Source organism: Chrysemys picta, chromosome 1 (genome assembly GCF_011386835.1).
Source record: "Chrysemys picta bellii isolate R12L10 chromosome 1, ASM1138683v2, whole genome shotgun sequence".
In the NCBI taxonomy this organism is placed as follows: Eukaryota; Metazoa; Chordata; order Testudines; family Emydidae; genus Chrysemys; species Chrysemys picta.
In genome coordinates this window covers 218,369,823-218,395,008 of record NC_088791.1, presented here as the reverse complement: position 1 = coordinate 218,395,008, position 25,186 = coordinate 218,369,823, and the positions used below count along the sequence as shown (strand labels likewise).

Genomic DNA, 25,186 nt, shown 5'->3' with positions numbered 1-25,186 from the left:
TTACTCCTCTACAGCTACGGAGACACTTGCCTCAAAGGCTGATGCATCCAAATTCAATAGAAGTGTTGTCTAGATGTATCCAATTTAGTTAGCTAAAATACATTGTTTACTCCAACAGTTGGATGCCATTTCAGATACATACAGAGTGAAACATCCGCTCTCCTTTCGTAGGTCTATTTTTGTATTTCACTCCACACAGTGAGGATGCTACAAAAATATATTTGACTAGCCAGATAATATAGCATGCACTATGGCCACAAGTATATGACTATTATTATAATAATGAGGTCTTCCTACACAGCAGTTTATAATATTTGTATGGAGCCTCTCCCATGATACCTAAACAACAACTGATTTTAATATGAAGATTTTGGGTTTAAAGTAACCTCATGGACAGCATTGCTGAAGACTTACACAAGGATTTGAAAGTTGACCATCTAGCCACAGAGCAAGATGTCCTTTATAAAGTTCAAGTACAAGAAAAGTGTCTTTTTCCAAGAAGATATCTACAGGTAACTTGTTTTGACTTTCATTAAAGTGCCTCTGAGATCATAATCTGTCTCTCCATCCAGACCTCATTTATACTTTAGCCCTACAGCTAAATATCATTAGAAATACTAAGAGAGGGAACAATGGGGACAGCTGTTTAAAGTATTAAGCTTTAGCATCAGGCAGCAGGTAACTCACATGCCCCTCCACACAACTTTCTACATCTATGCAGACAAACATGGAAAGGTACCCACCCTATTCTTTGGAGAGCACTGCCACTAGGCAGTAGTTAGATTTTCTTCTTCAATTAATACACCAAACATTTTCTTCAAAAAAGTTTATTTATGCAAAGCCAAACAGGAAGTGTTCTGTAAAAGTGAAAAGCTCATTTTACATATGATAAAAACATTTATGCATTTAGTCTAGGAAAAGTGAGGATTTTGAGTTGTCTAATCATTTACAGGAATCTGCAAACTTGTTTTAAAAATAGACATTGGTATTCAGTCACTTATTTTCCCCAATACCTAAATGCTGTACAGTTTGCTATAGCTCACTTCAAGGTGCCAAAAAAAACAAAAAAAATCAGGGATATCCCATTAAATTCAACTATACAAGCTTTGTGCTCGATAAAAATCGAGCATTGGTATAAGCATTACATTCAACTGAGAATATTTTGAATGTATATAGTAGTCAAAAAAACAAACAATAACATAATTTATATGAATGTCAGCCACTTCACAAACACCCAACATTCTTGTCTTCCTTTTCCTAAGGAGAAAGTTATGTTCCTTGACCCTCCAGTTCTGATGCTGCTATATCTGGTTCTTCATCATTATAAATGTTTTCAGCCTAGAGACACAAGTTATTGCATTACAAGTATCAAAAAGTGATAGGCACATTTGATTAACAGTATTTTTTCTAATCTTAGAAGACATATGATTGCAGAAGTGAGGAAACTGATGCACTTTGAGAACAGGATTGTTTTCTCAGAAGTATCCCTTTCCCTGACTTTAAAGAGGGAAGTCAGTTTTAAGATTATGTAAAATGGCTAGACTAATCAACACTAATATTAAAAGTATGTATAAGATGTTTTAAATTGATGCACTTTAGGCTAATCCTAATCCATTTAGCTCTTTACCCAAAAGATTTTGTCCCGGTCTCATGTCCAGTTTCAGTCTTACTTTAAAACTACTATCCCAGTAGTAATTGCTTCCAAAAACACACATCCTTCAACTTACAAGGAAAAAAAACTCAAGTGGATAGAAGGGGAGGTACATCTGTATATACATTTAGTTGATGTTTTTAAGTGGCTGCGGTTTTCTGGCAAAACTCTTGTGGTGTCAATTTATATTAAATGAATGCTGTCAGGCAATGGTCCTGCCTTTACAGGGCCTCTGATGATGTAGGGCTTCCTCTTTTACTACTAAGATCCTATAACTAGCTAGGATTAATGACTGCCAACATGACTCCCAGAAGTCTTAAAAATGCAGTTAACTTTGCAATTAGGAGTTCTAGAAGCCATTTGTAAAACAAAAGCTTAGATTCTGGATAGCATAGCGCATATAAACCTGCAATATCTACAAACTCACTCTGAAGATCTATTTTTCCTTCTTTTGAAGATACTAAAATATCAACTTAGCTCCAGTTAACTCATCTGTTGAAATGGATATTTTTGGTATATATTAGAAATTAGCCATTTCTAGTTCAATTTATCCTTAATAAAATTCAAAATGATATACAAAAGTCATAACAGAACTTTTTTTGTATGAATATTAGTCTTAATGTTCAGGTCATTAACTAAATGGATTTAACTTGAGGAAAAAGATTGCCTACATGAGACATAGTCTATCTTTTTTAAAGACTTTTTAAAGAGAAGAATAACCTCCTTTTTCATTTATATAATGAAGCTGAAAGCAATGCAGAAATTAAGTTCTGACACTCACCATTTGCCATATTTGCATTATGTTGTCCTCAGATACAGAGCAGATTACCCAGGGTTCGTTAGGGTTCCAACTAAAATCTGAAATCTTTGCAGTGTGTCCTCCATGAATAAACTGTTAATAAGATCAAATTTAATGACCCAAGACATCTCTAGACAATCAAAGTAGTGAAATATTTTAATTTACTATTCTCATTAGCAAACAAAGTAAAACTAAGGAATAACTATGTACAGTAGAACCTCAGAGTTACAAACACCTAGGGAACAGAGGTTGTTCGTTTGTAACTCAGAAATGTTCGAAACTCTGAACAAAGTGTTATGGTTGTTCTTTCAAAAGTTTACAACTGAACATTGACTTAATACAGCTTTGAAACTTGACTATGCAGTAGAAAAATGCTGCTCTCTCTTTTTTAGTAGTTTAAGCTTAAACACAGTACTGTCCTGTATTTGCCTCTCTCCCCCCACATCTCTGCTGCTGCCTAATTCCAAATGAGGTGTGTGGAGCTGACTAGTCAGTTCTTAACTCTGGCATTCTACTGTAAGTGGAGATCTGAGGTGCAGTTTTAAAGTAGCTGCCTTAACACGTACGCCACAAACAACATGTAAATGCCGCCCACACACAAACATTTCAGATTAGGACTGTTGAGGAGAAGGCAGGAAACACCATTTAAAAAAAAGGATTCTTGCTACCTGAGTTACTTGGCACAGCAGCCTCCTGCTTTTTCAAAAAGCTCTATATTAGGTTATTTTACCCAGAAGCAAGATGAAGAGTTATTACTGGATGTGGAAGTCAACCAATAGCAACTGTTTTCCCACATAGTTGTGCACAAAATATAGTGGTTGCTTGTAAATCATTTGATGGAGAGCCTAACATGAACTAAAGAAGCTATTTCAGATTATTTCCTTTCCTCCTGTAAAGTTGCTATTAGCAACACAGCCATTTATAGCAGCATGAAGTTGCTAAAAACCCTAAATGACTACCTAATCTAGGAAACATTAAACACTATACTTTGTTTCAATGATAACTTGAGGTAGTAGGTTAGTTTTGGTTTATACATAGTTAAAAGTATAACCTACAGCTGTGTTTTCTACACTTTACCTGACCTTGGATATAGGTAACATTGCAGACCTACTGCAGCAATGGCACTCTGTGCAGCACTCATACAAAGGAGCATTAAGAACCACTGCCTTAAAACTCACTTAGCAGTTGAGAGCCACAATCAAGTACCGAGAGATAGTGGGACGTTGAAGAATTTGCCCGAAGTAAATTCCTGGATTAGACAGATTATTGGTCTGGTCTGCTATTGCAGTTCTTTAGTCTAAGAATAAAGATATAAGTTCTTATGAGGCATCAGCAGGTCTCCAAGCTAAAGGCAGCAAATACGTACCAAAAGTTCAGGAGGCCCATCTTCTGCATCCTCTGCAGATTGCTCTTCTCCAATTTTACTGTAAAGAAAACAATGCTGTTTAAAGGAAGATTTTAAACCCTTAAAATCTTGAAGTAGTTCCAACATCAATATAGTTATCTCATTTAAGTGGGCAAGAAGTCAATTTGGGAATTAAGGTTTAAAAAAAGGAATAGCTAATGGAGGACTATGCCTTTCTCTTATCAGGGGCACTTGCGCTGAGAAAATATCTTTGTTTTCAATTCCTACTCTTGCTGCTTATTCTTCACCCGAAGTTTTAATCCTCAAACATGGGTCATCACCACTGAAAAAATCAGATTCTGCAGATTAGATCAATAAAGGACCCTTGGGGAAGAGATCACTTATTACTAAAAAGACCGGGGGGGGGGGGGGGGGAAAGAGGGGGAAGGAGACATGCAGAGTTGTTCAGAAGTGGTTTTTTTTTTTTTTTTTTTTTTAAACTTAACTGGCAAAGATCAATAAAAATACAGCATAGTATTCCTACACTGAAGTTTGCTAGTTTTTAAACAGAAAATAGCTTATGCCTAAATTGTAGGGTTAGTTTTTTTTAAGTACAAATGCAAAGCCTACTGCATATATTGGATGTGTGTCTGCTATCTCCACATAGGTTTTAAATAAAGGAACAGAATCACTCTTTACCTTAGATCCCATACATTTAGCCGACGATCAGTCCCACTTGAAGCAAGAATTGTTTCATTATGAGGAGACCAGTGAACCTGTAAGAAGAGAACATCTCTCGAAAATAGGAGTATAAAGTTCATGTCTTTGTATGTATTCTGAACTAGTAACTTTAGATGTGACCAACATTGCCAGTTTTAACTATCAATGCTTGAACTGCTACAGCCATAACTGATCAACATTTTTAATAAAAAGGACAAATTTAGAGAAGATAGACTCAAATATATAGACTACTTCTCACTTCATGTACCCCAACATCAAGGCTTTCCTCCAATTCAGAGGATCTTAAGTTTCCTAATGGAAGAAATCCAACCACAAGAAATATACCATTAAAACTGCTATACTACCATAAAGTGTCAGTATTATTTAGTTCCATTTTCTACAATGGTCAAGTGTGTCTGCAAATCACTTGTAAACTTGCCTAATCATACATAAAATGAAAGTCATTGAATAAAGTCACACAGCTTTAAGGGAGTATTTGGAATTAGAGTTGCCTTCTGTTTGTGAATTTTTTTTTTTTGGAAATACATATTTTAGGAACATGAGTCTGGGTCAAGCCAAGTCTTATACTCCTGACTTCAACCATACATATTTTAGGAGATTTTTTGATAAACAAAAATCCCTGTGTGTATATCTTTTCAGCTGCACATGAAAGCAATCTTCTGGATCTAACTGGCTGATTAGTTACCAGTTGGTTTTGGAGAGTTGGTTGTCATCTATAAGCCATAAATGGCTTGTGATCTGCTAATGTTAAGGACCATCTCTCCCCACATGCCATGGTGCAGAGTGCTCAAAGCTGGAGAACCCTCTGAGAGGAAACTGGTGCCCAGGAGTTCTTTGAGAGGGGTCCCCAACTTCAGAATCTATTCTTTACCCATCGGAAATAGCCCAAATCTGTTATCTTTCAGGGCACATTGAAGGATTTTGGGGAGGCACAGATACATAGACAAGACTTGTTTTAAATTATTCTGAGAAAAGCTGTTGAGCTTTTATACTTGCCCTATTAATTTTATTTTAACCATAGTGAGAGAGCATCTAAGCATTTCCCATAAAATGCCAGTTTGTGTGCTGCTGTTAAAGCAGCAAGTTAGAAAGCTGGCAGACTCATGAATATACTTTGGGGGAAAAGAGAAAAAAAAAAGTCTACTCACATTACCTATGTTGCTTAAATTAAGGCTTAATGGTGGCATTAGTTCAGCTATTAGTTCTTGCAACAGATCTCAGTGATCAGATATATTTCAATTGATCACAATATCAGAATTCCAAACCAAACCAAATTCCCACCTGATCCGGAGCTCTCAGCAATATGCACAACCTTATTCTAAAACCTTCAAGTTATTCATTTGTCTTCTGCCCACCTGAAAGATTTCATCCTTGTGAGACTCAAAAGAATGAAGTTTTAATTTAAGGTTTCGTAGATCCCACAAAGCCACAGTCTGTGAGGGAAAGGGGAAAAAATAAATAAGGTACCTTTACTCCAAAAGCCTCTGAAGTTATTCAATTTTAAATTAATACATTTTAGCTACCCGTTGCACTTTATTGACATTTGTGACTAATGTCTAAGCACACTTTTAGGAGCATATACATTCAATTTGTATAGGATGTTAAAAATATATGTAAGTAAAACACCTTGTCAGCAGAACCAGTTGCTAGAATGAACTCGCTGTAGGGATTGAAGGACAGGCAGTTGACCTCGGCTGTATGGGCATCTACAGAATGACTTGGCTTGGATGTAGTATTGGACCTCGTGTCCCAACTTTTTTGGATGAAGGGGTGGGAAGAAGGAAGAACACACAAAAAATGCCAGTCAAAGGTGGTAGAAGGGAGAACCAATTCTCACACACTAAACCCTATTCAGCACTTGAAACAGCCCAGTCTGAAGACTTGTCTAAATGAACAGTTCACATCCAGCAAGCTAGTGTGTGTGGATCTACAGCACACTAGTATGCCGCGCACTAACTTTTCATCTAAACAGGCTATAAGTGGAATGAACATTGGTCACAAAGATAGCACTCATTTCATACTACATAAAAACTGTACACATTAAATATCTGTAGGTTAACACACATTACTTTGGGACTAAAACATTCCTTCCAGGCTGAAAAGCATGGTACACAAGTTTCAACATTTAAAAAAAAAAAAGGGGGGGGGGGAGAAGGAAGGGATTGAGAGTCATTTGTCGTTCCATACTAGTACAATCTCATCTGTCTTAGAACATACTAATCAGTTAGAAGATTTATAGCAGCTAGGTATTTCACCTTTTGGCAAAAGCAAAGCATTCACTGTACACCCTCAAGAGTTTTCCCTTTTATCAAGGGGAATGATTAGTCTGTCAAGTAATTTGTTAGAGCAAACAGATGTGATTGGATTCCTCACATCTCTGAAAAAGTTCACAGCACTAGATTAATATTTAGTCAGTCCACCTGACCTGATGGTATTTACAGCTTGCTTTTAAATAGAATTATCAGGTCAATCAAGGGGAAGGATGATCCAGGGGTTAGGGCACCAGCATAAAAACTTGGTGAGGCCTAGGATCAATTATCTGCTCCACTGCAGACTTCATTTGTGACCTTAGTCAAGTCACTGAGCCACTCTGTGCCCCTTCTACTGTAATTCCTGGGCGTTGTGAGGATAAATACATAAGATTGAGGCACACAGCCTCAGCTAAACAAAAGGACTTGAGGAGGGAGCAGCAGTGACAGCCTTCCCTATAACTTTTAGCTCCGTTGGTTAGGGTACTCAACTGGAATATGGGAGACCCAGGTTAAATTCCTCCTTCTGCATGATTTTCGAGAATGGATTTGAGCACGGTTTCCCAATTCTCAGTCAAGTGCCCTACCACTGGACTACAGAATCATCCTCACTGTCTCTATATTACAAACATTCATTGGGCTAAAGTGGAACAACTTCAACAGGCGAGACTGAGAAACACTCTCTCCTCTACCTCTCAGTATATGCCATAACCAAGTGGCTGTTTTGTGCTCAGATCAAACACCTGCCAGATCCAGCCCACAGGAGAGATAGGGAGGGCAACACCGATCTTCACAGGGTTTGAGAATTGCAGTGGGGCTTAGGTGTGCGGATGCCTACCTAAGGCAGCAATGCACATGTTTGGAGGTAGAAACTTAGGTGCTAAGGAACTTTTTACAGCAGAAATTTAGGCATCTAGTGATTTTAGACACCCACAAGATTAGGTGGCAGCTGAGCAGGGGTTCTGTGGATCACAGCAACATGGCTTTGGACCTACAATGATGGGACCATAAAAGTACCCAAAATATGTAGGTCACTAGAGAAACTGTAAAATCATGATTCCCGTTCACCACTTGTTTAACCATAGGTCTATATTTACAATGTAGTCTTAGTAAGAAAGGCAACATTGAACAGTAAAACAAATAGAAGGAAAGGCACATTTAGGATTATTCCTATCCAGATTCCTAGAAATACAAGTAATGCTGTAAAATCTAGGTGATTTAGCTTCATGTTAATGCAACAGAAGACTAGAGTATTTTAGGATTGCAGGCCACCTCATAGCCTGAATAGATTTTTTTTTTTAAATTAGGCAGTGTGCAGTGCTTGTCTAGACAGTTGCATTGACAAGCAGGGAATTGTAAGTTCCAGAGAACTGCTCAGTTTCTCCCCACCCCCAACTCTCCTCCCAAACTTACATCATAAGCTTCTGATCATCAGCAACTGATCCAAATAAAGATTCATGAAGCAGATGCCATGCCACATCTTCTACTACTGCAGAATGTCCAGTAAAGATTGCTTTAGCATCAACAACTTTGCCTTCTTTTGGTCCTGCACTTACATCCCACAGACAAACAGTCTGCAGACAAAAGTCACATTTTAATACAATGTAATTTATTGTTCAGACTTGCTTTCCTTGGTGTAAATCTTTCAGTATATGGATAGTAATCTAGTTGTATTCCAATTATGTTGTCTGACATCAGAATACAAGTTCAATATTCAGAGGTTTTAGAATTGTTAACATAGTTATGCCACACTGCTGGCATTCGAGTGTTTTCTGTAACTTGAGACCATCATTCTTGTCTTTTAAAAAGCCTCATTTAATAAAGTTATGCCCTTACACATCACCATCATAACTGCCTATAAAAAAAAAAAGCTTACTAAAGCCAAAGGGAGTCTATGATATTCCTACTGGGGTCTCTGCCCAGACTTTATTAGAATGTAGTTTTTGTAGTCCACCAAATACCAAAGCAGGGTTTACTGGGGAAGGAAGGACAGGGAAAGAAAGGGAGACTAAAAGAAAAGATTTCCACAGATGCTGCTGCAACCCAAGACATTAACCTCATCTCACAGGTTTGTGTCTTTAGTGCAAATATAACATTCATTCAGCAATTTCTTTAGGAGACAGGGGAGGAGAAGAGAGAGATTGTATCGTGCCATTCAATAACAAACCCTTTGGCTATTTACTCCTGACAAAATTCAGCACCTCCATATGGTCTGCATATTTCTGTGCCCTCCATGCAGAAAAATACAAAAAAATCTGCGAGGGGACATGTGCCTCTTCCCCGGCAGTCCAGGCTGAGCATCTGTTCCAGCGTGCCTGGACCAGCCTCCGAGACATAAATCACTGCATAGGGAGGGGGGCTGGGCATGCGTGCCTTTGTGGGAGACGTTGATCACCGTCAGGTGGCAGGGTTGGGCATGCATGCATGCCAACAAGCGAGAGAGACTGGCGTGGAGGGGTAGGGCTTTTTATTATGCACAAGGCAGGCTCCGTCCCAAAGGCAGAAATGCAGCACCCTGCCTGCCTAGAAAAAGGCCAAGATTCTGTATGGGGATGATCCTAAAGTTTTAGAGCACCCAGTAGTAGTACAGAGGGCTGTATTTTCCAGTTCATGGTGTTCCAGTTAAATAAAACAGACTTGGCCCCTAGTGATGGTGTTAAAACCACTATTGTTCCTTCATCAGAAGATCGTACAGCTAAGCAAATGTGATCATATACTGCTCTTAAATGTAGTAATTTAAGGATTTAAAACATAACAATTTTTGAAAATAAAGACCTTTAAGTTAAAAAAAAAGAAGCAACCATTGTTAATGTTGCTGTTGATGGTTAAATTGATCTTATTCTCTGAGGCAGAAATGTAGCAGCAGCAGCAGTCTGCCTGCCCAGTAACAGCCTGGTTGTTTCCCTCCCCCTGCGGCCCCCCTTGCCCTGATTAGCCCCACCCCTCATGCGCCCATGCCCCCCCACTCCCGTGCGCTTGTGCCCCTCCCGTTTGAGTTTGCCCGTTTCACTGCACACACACCCCCAATGCAGTTATATCCCCCATTCCCTTAGTGCAGCTAGAGGAGCCGGATTCCCATCCTGAGTCGGTGACCGAACCCGCAACAAGTCCTTGATAGCTCTCCCCGCTCCCCATCTAGCCATCCCCGTCTGGCGCCCTCCTCCCCTGCCTGCAGTCTAGCAGGGAGAAGTGGTCGACCTGTTCCCCTTTCCCCTCCTGCCTCCGGTGTTTGATCGTCATCTTCTCCTCCCCCCCCCACTCTCATAATGGTGGGGGACACGGCGGACGACACCCCTCAGGCAGATCCCCCCCCCCAAAAAATGTAAAAAAAACAAACAAACAAACAAAAAACCCCAAAACCATTGTTAATGTTCCTATTGTTAGTTAACTGTTCCCATTCTCAGTCAACTCCCCCAGGAGCTTAAAACCTGTAAAAGTTTTAAGGCCCCTACATTGCCAGAATGATGTAAAGTCTTATACATGACAGAAAGGGAATCAGCTAGGAAGATCTATGTGCTTTCTCACTTTTTTTCCTGTGTCAAAGTGGCACAATGAGATTAGATTACAGCTCAGGATTTATTTTACTTAGCCATTAAAAAAAAAAAAAAAAAAAAAAAAAAGACTTTGAGGGCAAATAAAACATTCACTCAGCAGTCAATCAGGACAATCAGAACCAAGCGCTTCCCAAAATACCCAGCCAGGTCCAGGACAATGATTAGCAAAAACTGCATGACTTTCATGTGCAATTTAAAATGACATTCTACTTTTTTGGGGGGGGGAGGGGGGGGCTGTTTGGTGTTCTGTAATGTAATTTAGCTGGAATGCAGGGTATTAGTTACAGTGTTTGCAACTTTCATGTGTTTAGGAAATGCTGAATAGTTAGTGACTTCTTTCTGTAGTTTAAATAAATTACAGAAACAATTTAAACTGGTGTGATTTGGCATTATTTTGACAAATAAAATATGCAGAATTTTTAAATTTTTTTTTGCGCCGAATACCCACAGGAGTAGCTATTATGGGATAGGCATTAACCTCCTTCTGTTAAGGATGATGTGTTATGGTAAGTGGGCTTTCAGGGTATAAAGGATAGAAACATGAACATCTAGAATTAAAAATATGAAGGCATTTTGGTGTACACTGGATGGAGAAGACCAGTGGAAGAGATTTTATGGGGAAAAATACTATTAGGCCATGTGAATCAGCAACTCTTCCTTTTGTTTTGTATTAACAAAGGGGGAAGTTAGTTTCTTACATGATCATCAGATGCACTGAGAAGGTGTCCACTCAAATTGGAATTCCATGATAAACCATAGCCTTCTTTTTGATGTCCTCTTAGCCTAAGGTCAGGATTACATTCTCCACTTGGGTCTGAAAAAGAACCAAACCATTGTTTAGCTCTTAGAGCTCCTTTAAACAAGAAGAATATGATGGATTGTAATTGATGGAATTTTTATTTTTGCATTGCAAAATAAAATACAATTTCAAAATTGTCTGCATATGCTTACTACAGGGAGAAGCAGGATTTGCTTTTCAATTTCCTGTTCAGAGTAGGTTATAAGACACTTGATGAGAGCTAAAGATAGTCACAGAGGGTCCTACTCTATCACCTCAAATCTGAAATACCTAGGCAAACTTCCTGAGCTTAATTACCCGAAGCATATTCTAACTAATCCAAATTGTTTTTAACTAGCACAGGAGTTAAGGCACCTTCAGACACTCAGGGTACGTCTATACTTACTTCCTGGTCCGGATGTAAGCGATCGATCTTCCGGGATTGATCCCGGAAGTGCTTGCCGTCAACACCGGTACTCCAGCTCAGCGAGAGGAGTACACGGCATCGACGGGGGAGCCTGCCTGCCGTGTCTGGACCCGCGGTAAGTTCGGACTAAGGTACTTCGAATTTAGCTACGTTAATAACGTAGCTGAATTTGCATACCTTAGTCCAAAGTAGGGGGTTAGTGTGGACCAGGCCTTAGTGCTTTAGCATCAAAATACAATAAACCGGACTACTGTCAGACTCATGTCTACATCTAGACTACATTTATAATACTAGAGAAGTTATTGTATACAAATTCAAGCAGGTTGACCCACCTGGTTTAGATGGATGTTTGGTGTAATCAAAAACCAGCACATCAGAGGAAGGAGTTTTTGTAGCGATGATGCAGGGGTTCTGGGGCATGTAGCGAGCACGATTTACTTCACCTTCATGGTTAATTTTAATTTCAGTTTCAATTTTACCAGTTACAGATCCAAAGCCGCCAAATTCTATATATTTTTTTTAATACATATAAAAAAGGTTTTTGGTTAAAATCGTGTCAACTATTTCAAGTGTCTTAAGCCAGTGTTCTCAGGCTTTTCATAATCGCAAGTTGTTTAATGTAGTAATACAAGTCACATGGAAGATTAATTACACTATACCCCTTTAATATAAAATCTTAAAAGTTATCTTCTTATCTTGAAAGCAGTGAAGTATTCTTAATCTGAACAGGTCATCACAATAAGTAGTGACCAGACGTAACACCTTCCGAGGGGTGAATCTCTTGCTTAAGCTAGTCTACCAGGTAGCTTAAGCATCACAAATGAAAGACCTAATAAAGTCAATATTTGTCAAATAGGAGACTTTTGCAGGAGGTGCATCTGAAGAAGTGAGGTTCTTACCCACGAAAGCTTATGCTCCCAATACTTCTGTTAATCTTAAAGGTGCCACAGGACCCTCTGTTGCTTTTTACAGATTCAGACTAACACGGGTACCCCTGTGATACTTAACATGAATTGTTATCAGCTTTCAGATTTTTTTTAAAAAAGGGTCAGAGTAAAATATATTAAGGCTCTAGAACTACACTATATACCGTCGCACACGTACCCCTAGGGGTACGCAGAGGTCTTCCAGGGAGTACATCAACTCATCTAGATATTTGCCTAGTTTTATAACATGCTACATAAAAGCACTGACATAAAAAGTCAGCACAAACTAAAATTTCATGCAGACATTGACTTGAGTATACTGCTCTATATACTACAGACCGAAATGTAAGTACAATATTTATATTCCAATTGATTTACTTTACAAATTATATGGCGAAAATAAGCAATTTTTCAGTAATAGTGTGCTGTGACACTTTTGTATTTTTAAGTCTGATTTTGTAAGCAAGTAGACTAAGTGCGGTGAAATACTCCTGAACGGGGTACAGTAGTCTGGAAAGGCTGAGAGACACTGTTATATACTATAAACAAGTTTAGTATACAAACAGACCCTTAAAAAATATTTTTAAAGTTAAAACCCAAGTTAGAAGACAATTAAACGAGGTATGCACTGTTTAACACTGCTGCTAGAAGAACACAATCTAAAAATTCCCGCAATACTCACCTCCCTTCTCACTATCATAGTGAGAAGCATCAAACTGAGCATCATCGTTAGGAATCTGGACCCTTGCAACAACCAAATGGTTCTGCTCATCAGAGGTATGTGTTCCCAACACTAGCCAATGAAGGGCATAATCCTTTCCTTCAGGCCTGTTCAATAAAACAGACAGTCTTACAAAAAGCTGAACACAGTTGTATTGTACTTTTAAATATTTTGAGGCAAAGTTCTTCTGTATCATCCCAATTTCTATGGGAGACTACAGATTAATTGGGGAAAAACATTTTCCCCTGCCACATTAGGCATATCAGCATAAATGTTTACAAGTTGAACTCCAGGTGTTCTTGACATCAGTAAATGTAACAAGTACATCTTTAATAATACTGAAATCCCAGTCTTTTAGAGTGCTTGTCACTATTGCTTGAATAGTATGAATAAGACTTCTATGTGCACATACATTAAATGGAGACATTTTGACATCAGCACCTACTATGGTAAATCCATGTCAATGCAGTTAAAGGCATTTGACATTAAACAGATTTTCCAGTGTTGATACTCCTAGCAGTCAGCCACAGTGAAGCAAGAGGAGTAGCTCAGATATTGAAGACACGACTGACTGCTTAAAAAGAGATTATTTCCCTCTTGCAAGCTGTTACTTTCACTATTATCCTAAAAGTGTATCCCAAACAGGGCGCATGGGGGTTTACGCAGGTCACCGAAGCGCAGGTAGGAGTCTCACCTCGTTACATCAGGCAGCCACTGCACAGTGAGGCTGGGCCACTCGAGGGCGTGGGTCATCACCAGGTCATACAGGAAAGGGGTGTTCTTCTTCCAGATTTTGTACTCTTCGTTGATGACACGCTCCTCCACCGTGTCCTCGAACACTGCACGCACGGGGGGGGGGGGGGGGGGACAGACAGACAGAGGCGCGCTAGGCGGGCGGCTCCCAGGAGACGGGGCGGGTGGGGGAGGGGAAACACCCGCGGCCTCACGTTTTATTTGTTCCTAAGCCGAAGCCCGCTCGCGGCGAGACCCAGCGGCGGCTCCGCCCGGCGCCCGCGAGGCCACGCGCTCCCCTCCCCGCGCTGCGGGCAGCTCAGCCCCGCGGCACCGGGATCGCCCCGCCCCCAGAGACAGCCCGTCCCGAGAGACGCGGAGCCGGGAGGCGCCCCCGCCCCGCCTCGCCCGGGGAGACGAAACCCACCGACCCCCGACCCTCCAGCCCGAACAGGGACCGGCCGGGCCCCGCCGTCTCTTACTCTCTTTATTCGCCATTTTGTGCGTGGGGCTCCCTCCCGCGCTGCGCTCCCCTCCCCCCGGCGGAACTGGCGCCGCCGTCTCCGCCGCGGATGAAGCGGCCGCTCGCGCGCCGGCCTTGGGGTTCGAGACGGCCTCGTTCTCCCTCCAAACCGCTGGCTTGGACTCCGAGCGATTCTCCAACCCGCGCCGCCGCCAGTGCGCATGCGCAGCGACCCGGCTGCGCTCCCGGGTCAGACCGCCACGACCCCGAGGCAGCGGCCAATGAACGAGGGCGGTGGGGCTGAGACGAGCAGCAGCGCGCGTGCGAGGCGGACCACAGCTCAACAAGCCCGCCCACCGGCCATCACCTCTTCCTAGGCTGGCTCAGGCAGCAGGGCAGATAAGCGCATGCGCAGCAGGAGAGCGCCCAACAGCGAGGGCGGGGCAAAGGATGGGAGGGCCGACAGGGCCAGCAAGCCCCTCCCCCCGTCTGATGCGGCAAAACAAACCGCGCAGAGAGTTCGCCCCCCCGCGCATTAGCAGTGACGTCAGCGCTCATGGGGCCCCAGTGTAGCTCTGAGGCCAAGCGCCCAAAGTGGCTGCTGCCCCCCCCCAGCACCGCCCCCCACGTGCTCATGGGCCAGCGCCCCGCCCCCAACAGAGCGGGAGATTGGCGTAAAAATCATCAGGTTCCTTAAACAGGGTCGGGGGCTGGGGGGGGAGGATACTTTGATTGACTCCCGGGTTTTCCAAGCTTCGGGTCTGGCCTATAAAGGTTTTTATCCGCGGCCTGACAGAGAAACGTCTCTTTAAAAACACCGAGCGCTAGGAGCCTGAAGCGCTGCTGTGCCCGGCGGCGGGGCTCTCGGTGCAACACAGGTAGTGAAAAGAACAGGAGTACTTGTGGCACCTTAGAGACTAACAAATTTATTAGAGCATAAGCTTTCGTGGGCTACAGCCCACTTCTTCGGATGCATATTAAAGAAGTGGGCTGTAGTCCACGAAAGCTTATGCTCTAATAAATTTGTTAGTCTCTAAGGTGCCACAAGTACTCCTGTTCTTTTTGCGGATACAGACTAACACGGCTGCTACTCTGAAACCTGTCACAGGTAGTGAGACGCACTAGTTTTAAGCAGGGAGAGTTGGCAACGGTGTATGTCAGCATTACAGGTCAGCCTGCCAGTACCAAAACTCAAGGTTGTTCAGACGAGGCCTGCCACAAGCAAAACCAGTTTGATTTATATTACGGAGACACAAACTGAACATGCTCTAAAATGCATAGATGTGAGCTTCCTCATACGTTTATCAGGAATTTTAAGTTTGGCAAAAAAAACCCTCTTTTCTGATACAAAGAAGCCACTATATAGATCTATATGGAGTACTGCTTACTCTGTTCAGTAGTATAGTTAAGAAAAATCTAGGGCCCTGTTTTAATAATCAGCTACTCCGTTTAGACAAAGCCCCAGCAGGAATGTATACATCTACAGTTCTCAAACACTACAATGTCTACAAGTTCCAGGCACAGTTACAAAACAAATCGACTCACATACAACATTTTCCCCAGATATTAATTATACTAATTTTCTGTGATGGAATATATCCCTACATCCACACCATACACACTATTGTAATAATCTTTGTACAAAGTTTGTCTCATAAGGTATTATTTAAAAACTCATAATTTGCTAGTTAGTATTTTCCTGATAAAATATGTGTGGTAACATTGCATGTGAAATTACAAGGTTCCTCTGTATGATATTATTAACACATGTTCCAAACCCCACAGCTCTGCCCAGGCAGAAATCAGATCTGTTTCAAACAAAGGAAGGAATTTGTGCTTGCCTTAATTTGCATTTAAGCAGTAAACAGAGTCATCAAGTAGGAGAGAAAACGAAGGAAGTTCAAACAGGTGAGAAAAAAAACAGCAGGTACTATCCTTCTACATAGACTCTTTGTCTCCTGGGTTTCAGTTGGAAATGTTTTTTAAGAGGAGGACTGAAACTATAAATAGGAGGGACAAACACCCCTCCCCCCAAGGATGCAAAGACTGAGGTGGGCAAGAAAGTCCTCCCCTCTCCCTGCCCACCTCAGTCTTTGCACCTGAGAAGATAAAAGGACCAGATATTGGACTCCTAGGGCAGGGGTCATAACCTGAGAGTTTGATCAGTAATCTGCTGGAGCATGCGGTGAGGAAGTTTGCTTTGCAACTAAGGGTTTTAAATATTAGTGTTTTATTGTAATCATTTTTGACTTTTATGCTTTATTACTTATACACCCTTTAAATTATCTGTTTGTAGTTAATGAATTTGTTTTACTGTTTTATCTAATCCAGTATGTTTAAATTGAAGTGTTTGGGCAACTATTTAAGGTCATAAACTGGCATATTATTCCCTTAAAGGAATAATGGATTTAATATATTTGTTCTGCCTAGGAGAGGGCTGGGTAGTACAAGACATTTCTGGGTGAAGATCTGGGATTGGTGTGTGTGTTGGGGTCACCCTGCAGTATTACAAGGGCTGGTGAGAGCCAAGGTACAGCTGGTAGGCTACAGACACTCAAGGTGTGGCTTGTATGCTGGAAGGCTGTTTGAGTGGCCCAGGGTGGGAGCTAATACAGCAAGGCATTGTAAGACCACCACGGTTGCAGGGCAGGGGTGACACAGCCCCCCACTAGTCTGGATTGTGCCTCTGATATGTCAAATGTGCATACCAGTGGAATAAACTACCACCCCAAAAACTGTTCAAGTCACTTAGAAGAACAGATGGAAAAACAACAAATTACAGTGTTATAGATCCCTGTGCAGAATTATCACATTCGTAAAATGCACAGATCTAAGGAGGACTTACCAAACACAGAATCGGCAACCTTAAACTTAAAGTGGGAAAAAAAACCAAAAGTAATATAATAATATCTAACTCTTATATAGCACTTTTCAGGTGTAGATCTCAGTGTAAACACAGAAAGAAGGAACTATATAATCAATAAAAAGAACAGGAGTACTTGTGGCATCTTAGAGACTAACAAATTTATTTGAGCATAAGCTTAGGCTCAAATAAATTTGTTAGTCTCTAAGGTGCCACAAGTACTCCTGTTCTTTCTGCAGATACAGACTAACACGGCTGCTACTCTGAAACCTATATGACGGGATAAATTAAAACAAAAGGATACTTCCTACAGCAATGTCCGAAATGCAAGAAAGATATTCCCTCCAATTATCAGAAACACTACTAGATTTCCCATGTTAAATAGTCATGAGGAAAAGCTTGGAGAGAGGAAAAAGATAGCAGATAGAGCAACATGCTGTCTAGTAATCTCTCACTGAATGAGAAATGGATAGTAACATTTATAGCATGCTAATAAACTGAGTTAATTAAATTGAGAAAATGTAGCAGGACTGGCAAAAAGAAGGGGAAGAGGTAAAGGGGGATGGGAGATGTAAAGGGAAGGACTGCACTCATGCAATTTAGGACTCTGGCCTGTAGGTGGTAACGCTCTGGCATTGATGAGACAGCCCAAGCAGCACATAAGAGGCTCAAAGAAGAAAGGAAAATTCTCCTCTCAATTACTTGTGAAAGATGCACAGTATGAAGGGGAATAACTTCTCTCTCTTTCATCCCACTTCCCACTATATCCAGTGCTCATGTGGGCTGTGCTCCAATATAATGTTTGTAGAAAATGAAACATTTTGGCTTTGGGACTGAAGCAGACTCCTGGGAGATCAAAATTCAGTTGGACAGTTCCTCTTCAGTTGAAACCACCTTTTGTCTGATAATAAATAATGCTTTGCATATATGCAGCAATCAGTACACTCAAAATTACTTCACAAAAATAAATATTAGACCCACTTTTCAAGTATAGAAACTGGTAAAAGATTAGAGTGGTCACTGTTAAAAAGTTAATGTTTTCCAACAGAGGTATTGAAAATATCAGTTTTCCTGTACTGAAATAACTGCTGGAACTGTGTGTTAGAGTAATAAAGCTGTCACACAGGAATGTTAGTAAGAGTCTGAACTTTATTCCTTAGCCCCAGTTACATGATACGGGTCAGGTTTACAAAAGTATAATATGCCCCTGTCAGCACGGTCAGTAATATTCATTGACTCCTGTGGTTATTGTTGTATCTTATTTTAAAAAAATCAATGCAAATGAAACATAACACTAACCAAATAAGTTATAACCACCACAAGCTAATGTAGCCAGTAAATAAAATATACTATTACCCCTTTTGGCCTGAGCAGTTAGCTGATATTTGGGGCCTTGCTGGGTTGTTTCCATTAGGAGGAGAAATTGATTGAAAGAGTCAGGATTTCTTTGGTGCTATCTTGTTTATTTACAAACAGTGTTCAGGGAAACAGGATTTTGTACATTCATCAGCTTTAAACAGATCAGTAATTGATGGCATTCATTAACATAATAATGCAAACAAAGACATTTAGGATGGAGATGATGATAGACTAATGCAGTGGTTCCCAAACTTGGGACGCTGCTTGTGTAGGAAAAGCTCCTGGTGGGCTGGGCCGGTTTGTTTACCTGTCGCGTCCGCAGGTCTGGCTGATCGCAGCTCCCACTGGCTGCAGTTCGCTGCTCCAGGCCAATGGGAGCTGCTGGAAGCGGCGACCAGTACGTCCCTCGGCCCGCGCCACTTCCAGCAGCTCCCATTGGCTTGTAGCAGCAAACCGCGGCCAGTGGGAGCCGTGATCGGACGGACCTGCGGACGTGGGAGGTAAACAAACCGGCCCGGCCCGCCAGGGGCTTTCCCTACACAAGCGGTGTCCCAAGTTTGGGAAACACTGGACTAATGGAATCCTCCTGACAGATCAGAGGATGGTTCTTCCTCTTATTGGACATTTCTCAGTAACAGTCTCTGAATTTCATTGGTTTTCTGATCACATGACACTTGTTTTCTCAGAACAGGTATCAGAGGGGTAGAACAGCTCTTGCTTCAGTGCCTCACTGAAACTTGCTAAGTCTGAGCAATAAGAGTCACCAGCTTGCTAAGATTCGTCAAACTGGAGCCTCACAGGAGGCTTGTGTGATGGCTAAATTAAGGCCAGGTCTGCACTATAAACTGTTTCTCAGGGGTGTGAAAAATCCAGTGTAGACAGTACTACGTTGATGGGAGGGCTTCTCCTGTTGACATAGTTACTGCCTCTGACAGAGGTGGAGTAGTACCTATATCAGTGGGAGAAGCCCTCCTGTCGGCATAGGTAGCGTCTTCACTGAAGTGCTACAGTAGCACTGCTGCAGTGTTTTAAGTGTAGACCTGCCCTAAGTCTGTAGTGATGCTGCTTAATCCTTGCTAGAATAGGGGCTAAGACAAGGTTGAGAGGATAGGGGGAGAGGGGGACATGCTGCCAAATGGTCTGAGAACCAGAACTTGTACCTTTGCTCTGGGACTATATTCTCCATCTAGTGGACCTTCTGTGGTTCAACAGACAGGAGCCCATACCAGGAGAGGCAGGGGGTGAGGAGTGGGGAGGGGGAAAGCACAGAGGCAACTAGAAGCTACCAAAAGTTGTTGTATGGGAATCAGGAAGCAGTACTGGATTTTACAATGGCGCCAATGGTGTCATCTCACCAGGCCCATTTGGTTGCCAGGCAGGAGCACTGGAAACTCCCTAGAAGTGGGAGGGCCACCGGTACCTGGACCATGCCCCCCACACCTTGCGGAGTCTCTGCTCAGCCTCTTCCCCCAAGACCCTGCCCTTGCTCCACCCCTTCCCATCCCCGTTCTGCCTCTTCCTGCGAGGCCCCACCTGCCGCTTGCTCCTCTCTGCCCTCTTCTCTCCCTGCCCCATCACTCATACTTAAGGTAGGAAAAAAATGATGGGGGCAATGGCAATGGCCCCCTGCTTCCCCCCCGTTCCGGTGCCCCTGGTGCCAGGTGTCTGTTTTTTTACTGGAAACTCCAGGTGCCGGAAAGTCTGGTTGAAAAGTGGACCAGTGCTGATTGGACGCTAAAAGTCCGGTTACAGGAGTAACTCCCCACCTGGAGGGTGGGAACAACAGATGCTGCTGCTGCCTGGAGAAGCTGCAGGGCGCAGCTCAGCTGGAGAGAGAGAGAACTGGCTCCCAAGGACCCATCTCCAGCAGAGAGAAGTAGGTACTGGCTCTGTGCTGCCCCAGGGGGGAATCCTGTCCATCACCCCCTGCCGTGCTTGCCCCTGACCCCGCCTCACTCCGGGGACCAATCTCCCCATCTTTTACAATTGTTACCCAGAGGGCCCACAAATGTGTTTGGCACTGGACCCACAAAAGGTTAATTTGGCCCTGCCAAGGAGATAGGCCAGGAGGGGCAGGCAGCCAGCTTCTGAGAAAGAAACTCCTCTGTAGTGAACATTGCAATATTGGCTGTGGTGTTGACAAATAAAATTGTTATGGTGAAGAAGCCAATAAGTATTTTGATCTTCCCCTGCCCTGCAGAAATTAGAAACTAAAATTATGCATTTCATACTTAATTCAATAAAGCCTTCTGTTTTTAATTTTTTAGAAGCTGTATAATATCTAGTCTGCCACATTGGAGTGCACTAAATGCAGGGGCCTTATCCCAGAATTTAAGTAAAGCTTGCTATGACACACGTGGGGCCTTGATCGTATGTGATAAATTTTCCACCTCTATTTTGCAACTATGACATTTATTTATTAGTTGTGTAGATGCCAAATATAGACCTAATCGTACAAAGGGCTGAGCACTTGCCAGAAGAGTGAGCTCCCTCAACTCCCATTGAGGTTAAGTTAAGGGCCCCTTGCGCGATTAAGTTATATGTGAACAGTTGTGTCTGGGGGCAGGGTGTGGGGGTGAGGAGAGCTGGATGCAGCATTTTACTGTATGTAGGAGTGGATTTTTTTCCAGATTGCTTATCTGGTATGTGATTATTAAAGTGCAGTTTATTTCTGAAATGGCTAAAGTTGGCATTGTGAGATTCTCTGTTTGTTGTCTCTCAGTGATGTCCGATAAAGCTTGCTTAATTTACAAATTAAAAGTTGGATTGTTCACCCTAACTGCTAGTCTTGCAAACTCTACTTCAGAGTCAAGCTGGGTTCTTAATGGCTCAAGCATCGTTATTAGTAAGAACACTTTTGCAGGCCAAATTCTGCATTCCTTACAATTCTAGATCAAATTACACCCCAAGTGATACATATGCAATTCCATTCTCTTCCCTTCTGCCCAGTTATACTTGTATTCACTTGCAAGCTAAATTCTGCTGTCAGATACATTTAAGTACACCAGTGTAAATCCGTATTTCCTCTAATTTTTCCCATGCATGTGTGGAGTGAATTTTGTTATGTGCACCAATACGGAGGTGATGTGTGACACATGACCTCCATATTGGTTCACATAACAAAATTCATGTGGCTGGAGTGGGGACGAGGGGTTCGGGGTTGAGAGGCGGGGGGGGTGAAGGCTCTAGAGTAAAACATCGTTCCATCACGTTTCTGTGAGGCCTGTTATAGCAATGTCCTCATTTAATATCAGCCACTCAAGTTCACCCATCTTAGTATTTAGACTTCTAGCACTTAGACTACACAAGCACTTAGAAACTTTGTCAATATTTAGATGTCCACCTTCAAGGGATGTAATTGAATGAAACTCTTTCTTTTGTCTGTTTCCCTTCAGTCCCTACCTGCACTTCATCAACGTCTATCCTCTTTTCTTGCCTAGGATATAGAGTATCCTCTTTAATAAATCCTCCCCTAAGAGATTTACCCAGGCTCTTGGTGGATTCTCCATCACTTGATGATTTTTGAATCAGAGAGTCAAACTAGATGATCACGATGGTCCCTTCTGGACTTGGAATCCATGAATCATTCTCCTTAGGTCCCCTTAAGTGGAGCCCATGGGAGCCCCAGTTCTCATTGGACAGTACTAGAGAACGGACCCCTGTGTGGCTGTATCTTCTCTGCCCTGCCTTGATATTCCAAGGAAGCTGGTGCATTTTTCCAGTCCAACCCCCCAACTCCCCCTCCCCCCCCCCACACACACACTGGGCTCACTACAGCTAAGCAACTGAAGCTCTTCGAGTTCCACTGAAGTCGAGGCACTTTGCTGAAGTGGGGACCTCAGTAAATAAACAGCTGGCTGGAACCTTGGTCCTTCTTTATCCATCTCCTACACACCACTGTTTGCCCCGCCCCCTGCCATGTGCCATGCTGGAAAGTACATTGCCAGTCCATTGGCACAAGGACCAGGGTCTAAATCTTATCACTGGGGGTTAGTTGCTTAACACCCTTTGAAGATATAGGCCCATGTCATTCTATCTGAGCCTGCCCACACCCTACCCCTTTTACCCAATCCCCTACCCCCACACTGCCCCTTCTACCCGATCCCCTGACCCCATCCCACCACTTCTCCCCAAGCCCCTGCCCCCACATAACCCCTTCTCCCTGTGGCCCTGTCCCCAGGCCACCTTGAGCCCCAAGTCCCTGCCCCCACCCCGCCCCTTTTCCCTGTACCTCTGCCCCCACCCCACCCCTTCTCCCCAAGGCCCTGCCCCTTTTCCCCGAGGCCCTGCCCCCACCCTGCCCCTTCTCCCTGAGCCCCTGCCCCCATACCACCCCATCTCCCCGATTCCCTGCCCCCACATAACCCCTTATCCCCAAGGCCCTGCCCCCATCCCGCTCCTTCTCCCCAATCCCCTGCCCCCACACCGCCCCTTCTCCCTGAGCCCCTGCCCTCACCTCACCCCTTCTCCCCAAGGCTGTGCCTCCATCCTGCCCCTTCTCCCCGAGCCCCTCACCCCACACTGCCCCTTCTCCTCAAAGCTCTGCCCCCACCCCACCCCCCTGGGGGCCTGAATGTACCTTAAAAATAGCCTCCATTTAATGATGCCCCCACATGCAGGTCTAGTACCCAGAAAAAGTGGACGGTTGTGACCTAAACCTGACAAGAAATGCTGTGCTGAGTTTTAAATTGCCTGCTTTGACCAGAGTACAGCGTCCTGCCAAAGACAACGGCAATGCCTGGCAGGTTGTGTCAGGCAGACTTGTAGCCCATGAAGGGGTACCTGCATGCACTGTCTGCCTGTCTCTCTCTCTCACAGACACATACACACACGCTACACAAGCTGTGCATCAGCAGACATGTGACGTCAAGCGACCTGGGTCTAGGCTCTGCTACTGACTTTCTGTGTTGTCTTGGCCCAGTCACCTATACACCCAGCGTAACATTTTCAAACGCACCTAGCTGATTTAGGTGCCCAAGCTCTGTGCCAATGGGATTTAGGGGCCTGGAGGGGGCTTATTCTTGATTACCTCTTAGTCTCTCTGTTGTTAAAAGGGGGCTGATGGCCCTGGTCCCCCTTGGTAAAGCACTTTGAGACCTGTGGATGCCAAGTGCTATACATAGACCATGGTCAGGTTTTTAAAGATATTTAGGTGCCTAACTCCCATTGAAATCAGAGTTAGGAACCTAAATACCTTAAAAAAACCTGGCCCTGGGTTCTTGTTAAGAACCAGTACCCTACAAAGTAAACCAAATTCTACTCCCTGTGCGGACAACATGATTGGCCTCTTCCAGAGGGAGATTGTCTCTATGCAGGGGCTGGCTCTGTTCAGACCAGCAGCTACCTGGACAATGGCTGTTAAATACAGCTCCATTTCTAATGCGGACAAACCCACAGACGCGCTGGCCAGACGACACTCCTCAGTTCATGCCTTCAGCACGTCTTCTGATCTTTTTAGATCATTACCTCCATCATTTTTTCTCTCCATTATCCACCCGGCTTACTGAGCTCGCTGAATAATTTGCAAATGTAGCCGTTGAATAACTTATCCACTATTGTTTTCCAACATCATATTTGGCTAACGATTATCTACCACTCCCCCAGCTCTGCCGGGAAGGAAAGGCGATGGAAGTGACACGTTAGCAGGGAAAATATTCCACACCCCAGGGTGATGTGGATTTTCTCCGTGTGTCCAAGAAATCCCACCCTACATCAGATCTTCTCCGGCTGGATCAGCAGTCATTCAAACACCCACACAACTGCTTCTGCTTATACTTTTCAGCTAAAGACACTGATTTTTTTCCCAGAAAGCGGGAGAGAATTCGATTTTTTTAATATAATTTTGATGGATAATATTGATGTTTATTTTAGAGCATTTTTTTCCCATTTTTATCTATTTAAATGTTCACACTTGCAGGAAATTATGGGGGGGCGGGGAGGGTGCCAGGCAATGGCGGGGATCAGACAATTATTTAATGGCAGACATTGAGGTTCCAAAAATGAAAGCTTTATAGCTGTTAAACATCAAATTGTCACCATCACAGGTCAAAATATACCCAGTCAATATCCTTAACTGAAACCCTAATATGTTCTCAAGTAGCATTTGTCTTACTTTGCCTAGCTGTAAATGTCTAGAATCATCAATGGGAATATTTCTTGTCGGTTTGTGTGTGTGGTGAAATCAACGTTGACTGAGAATCTAATCCTGCCAAGATTAGACATAAGGCATTTGACACTGCTGTGTCCAGACCAATAGTCCTATTCTTTCTTGCCTAGTCGTCCCATGAGAAATGACTTAGCTAGCAAGAGCACTGCAGTGTGAGATCCAGGGCTACAAGACCCGCAGCGGGCATGGAATGGGGGAAGTTCTCTGGCGTGTGTCATGCCGGAGGTCAGAGCAGATGATCACAGGGGTCCTTTCTGACCTTGAACTCTATGAATTCTCTTCTCTTCTGCAGAGGTTTTGATACCGCGTCAGCACCAAAGCCGGGGTCAGCTGAGGGTCTGGCCTGCAGTACTGCGTGCTCGGGCTGTGCCCAGCCCCAGAAATTAAAAACCAACCAACCAACACAAAAATC

The 25,186-nt window shown here is 43.1% G+C and overlaps 1 protein-coding gene across 2 annotated transcripts; it reads right to left on the bottom strand.

Moving 5' to 3' along the window:
• Window positions 1–811: 811 nt before the first annotated feature.
• Window positions 812–14,760, bottom strand: RBBP7 (RB binding protein 7, chromatin remodeling factor). 2 transcript variants are annotated; one of them, XR_010597401.1, is made up of 12 exons: window positions 14,406–14,640; window positions 13,886–14,030; window positions 13,153–13,298; window positions 11,877–12,050; window positions 11,038–11,153; window positions 8,199–8,359; window positions 6,163–6,289; window positions 5,892–5,969; window positions 4,495–4,571; window positions 3,629–3,874; window positions 2,433–2,543; window positions 812–1,338 (listed from the first exon to the last, which is right to left on the bottom strand). XR_010597401.1 is itself a non-coding variant. In XM_042840168.2 (12 exons), the coding sequence occupies exons 1-12, from the start codon at window positions 14,419–14,421 to the stop codon at window positions 1,270–1,272; spliced, it is 1,278 nt and encodes a 425-aa protein (XP_042696102.2). In that variant the 5' UTR covers window positions 14,422–14,760; the 3' UTR covers window positions 812–1,269. The 2 variants fall into 2 exon arrangements, 1 of the variants encoding a protein (XP_042696102.2); XM_042840168.2 differs by having other exon boundaries at window positions 3,817–3,874; window positions 14,406–14,760.
• Between the last annotated feature and the right edge of the window lie 10,426 nt (window positions 14,761–25,186).